Source organism: Sphaeroforma arctica, assembly GCF_001186125.1.
Source record: "Sphaeroforma arctica JP610 unplaced genomic scaffold supercont1.5997, whole genome shotgun sequence".
Lineage (NCBI taxonomy): Eukaryota > Ichthyosporea > Ichthyophonida > Sphaeroforma > Sphaeroforma arctica.
Window position 1 is genome coordinate 1 of NW_014034561.1, and position 1,784 is coordinate 1,784.

Sequence of the window (1,784 nt, forward strand, 5' to 3'; positions counted from 1 at the left end):
TCTATATATATTATACACATACATATATATATATATATATATATGTATGTATGTATGTATGTATGTATGTATGTACGTTTGTTTTAACGATGTATAAGATGCTAACTTATTCATCCTTGTTGTCATTGTCAGGGGCTATGCTGCGCGGCCAGAGTATGATGGGCATGATCGCCTCACCCTCAGGCATGGACCAAAATCTAAGCGGCGCAGGTCAGCCTAATCCAGGCCAACAGGCTAACGGTATGGGCGGCAACGAACAGCGACCACCCTCAGCCGAAGATCAGAGGCGACTTTTGAACTTTTTCAAGGAGGCTATACGGAAGCACCAAATAGGACTCCAGCTATCTGACGAGGAGAAGGCTCTAGTGGATCGATTGACCATAAAACCTCAGATACTACCGCTGCTGGAACAGAGCCTGGAGAAGGCCACGAGAGAGGAGCAGCAGTTGAAACAACAACAAATGGTATGTGTACGCGTGTGCGCGTATGTCGGTTGTGTTGTTGATCTGTAGCCTAGTATTTTCTGAACATTGCTTTGCCTGAGAATATTAGAGACGTATTGGTCCACATTCTGATCGAGTTTGTCGTCACGCCTTGGTACCCCACCACCACAGATGATGGCCCAAAAGGCAGGATTGGGGGCAGTAGCAGGAATGAACGCCCGTCAAATGAGCTTCGAAGGAATGTCAGCCATGTCTCCGTCGCATTTGCCCTTTGGCACTCCCAATGCACTCAATCCGAACTCAGTCACAAATACACCTGCCACCGCCCCGAATGTGGGCACTCCCGGAGCGGGACCGCACACACGGGTGGGTACACCCATGGCCAGTAGTAATAGTAATACTAACAACAATAACAGTAACACGGCCAACCTCGCCTCTGGAGCTGGTGCCAACTCCAAGACACAGTCAGGCTCAGCTCTGCATAGCACGAACACAGGCATGAGTGCAAGTGCGGGTGGCAGTACGAGCGCAGCGACGCTCAAACGCAGCAACACGAACAACAGCACAACGGAGGGGAAAGGAGACGAAGACGAGGGCGTAGGCGCCGGGGGTAAGATCAAGCGCAAGATGTCCAACGCTCGCAAAACCAAGCGACAGAAGCTCGGCGATTTTAAGGAAGAAGGGGACAAGAATACTGCAACCAGTAGTACCACTGGTGCTGGGGCCAGACCGAATACAGCGGAGGGCAAAGCCAATGGCAGGAACTCAAGTGCGTCGTATAAACGTCCGGGCGAGATAAAGACTACGGCATCGGGTAGGATCTCCAGGACTGGCAGTGCAAGTAAGGTGGGGGCGTCCAAGAAAAAGAGCTCTGCGGCAACTACACCCAAGACCGAGCCAGTCTCTGGGGGTGGCTTCCCGGCCACTGGACTGAGTATAGTCGAAACCCCAGCACCGGGCGAGAGTAAGGTATCGGGGTCGAGTACTGCTGGTTTGGACATGGACAGCAAGAGCAAGCCGAATAAGAACATGAATGCGAATGCACTGAGGCCGGTGATATCGGAGGTTGATGTGTGTGCCGATCCTGCGGAGCTGCAGAAAGCCGGCCCGGACGCTAAGGCAAGGTATACGGCGTCGCAAGTCACCCTGGACTTGAAGCCCATTCACGAGGTATGAGGACACCCTGAATAGAAGCCTCGCAGTGTGCTATTTTTCTGATACTTGGACTTTTAAAATTAGAGCTGTTCTAGAGTACAACTCCGTACAATTTAAGGTATATGTCGCACTTTGTGTGATATTATATATGTATATATATATATATACATATTCATATATTTATAT

The 1,784-nt window shown here is 50.2% G+C and overlaps 1 protein-coding gene across 1 annotated transcript; it reads left to right on the top strand.

Moving 5' to 3' along the window:
* Positions 1-89: 89 nt before the first annotated feature.
* Positions 90-1,619, top strand: SARC_15358 (hypothetical protein; the record flags this gene model as incomplete). The annotated part of the gene is made up of 2 exons (XM_014290520.1): positions 90-464; positions 615-1,619. 2 exons carry the CDS (start codon positions 90-92, stop codon positions 1,617-1,619), a joined length of 1,380 nt encoding a protein of 459 aa, XP_014145995.1.
* Positions 1,620-1,784: the final 165 nt, after the last annotated feature.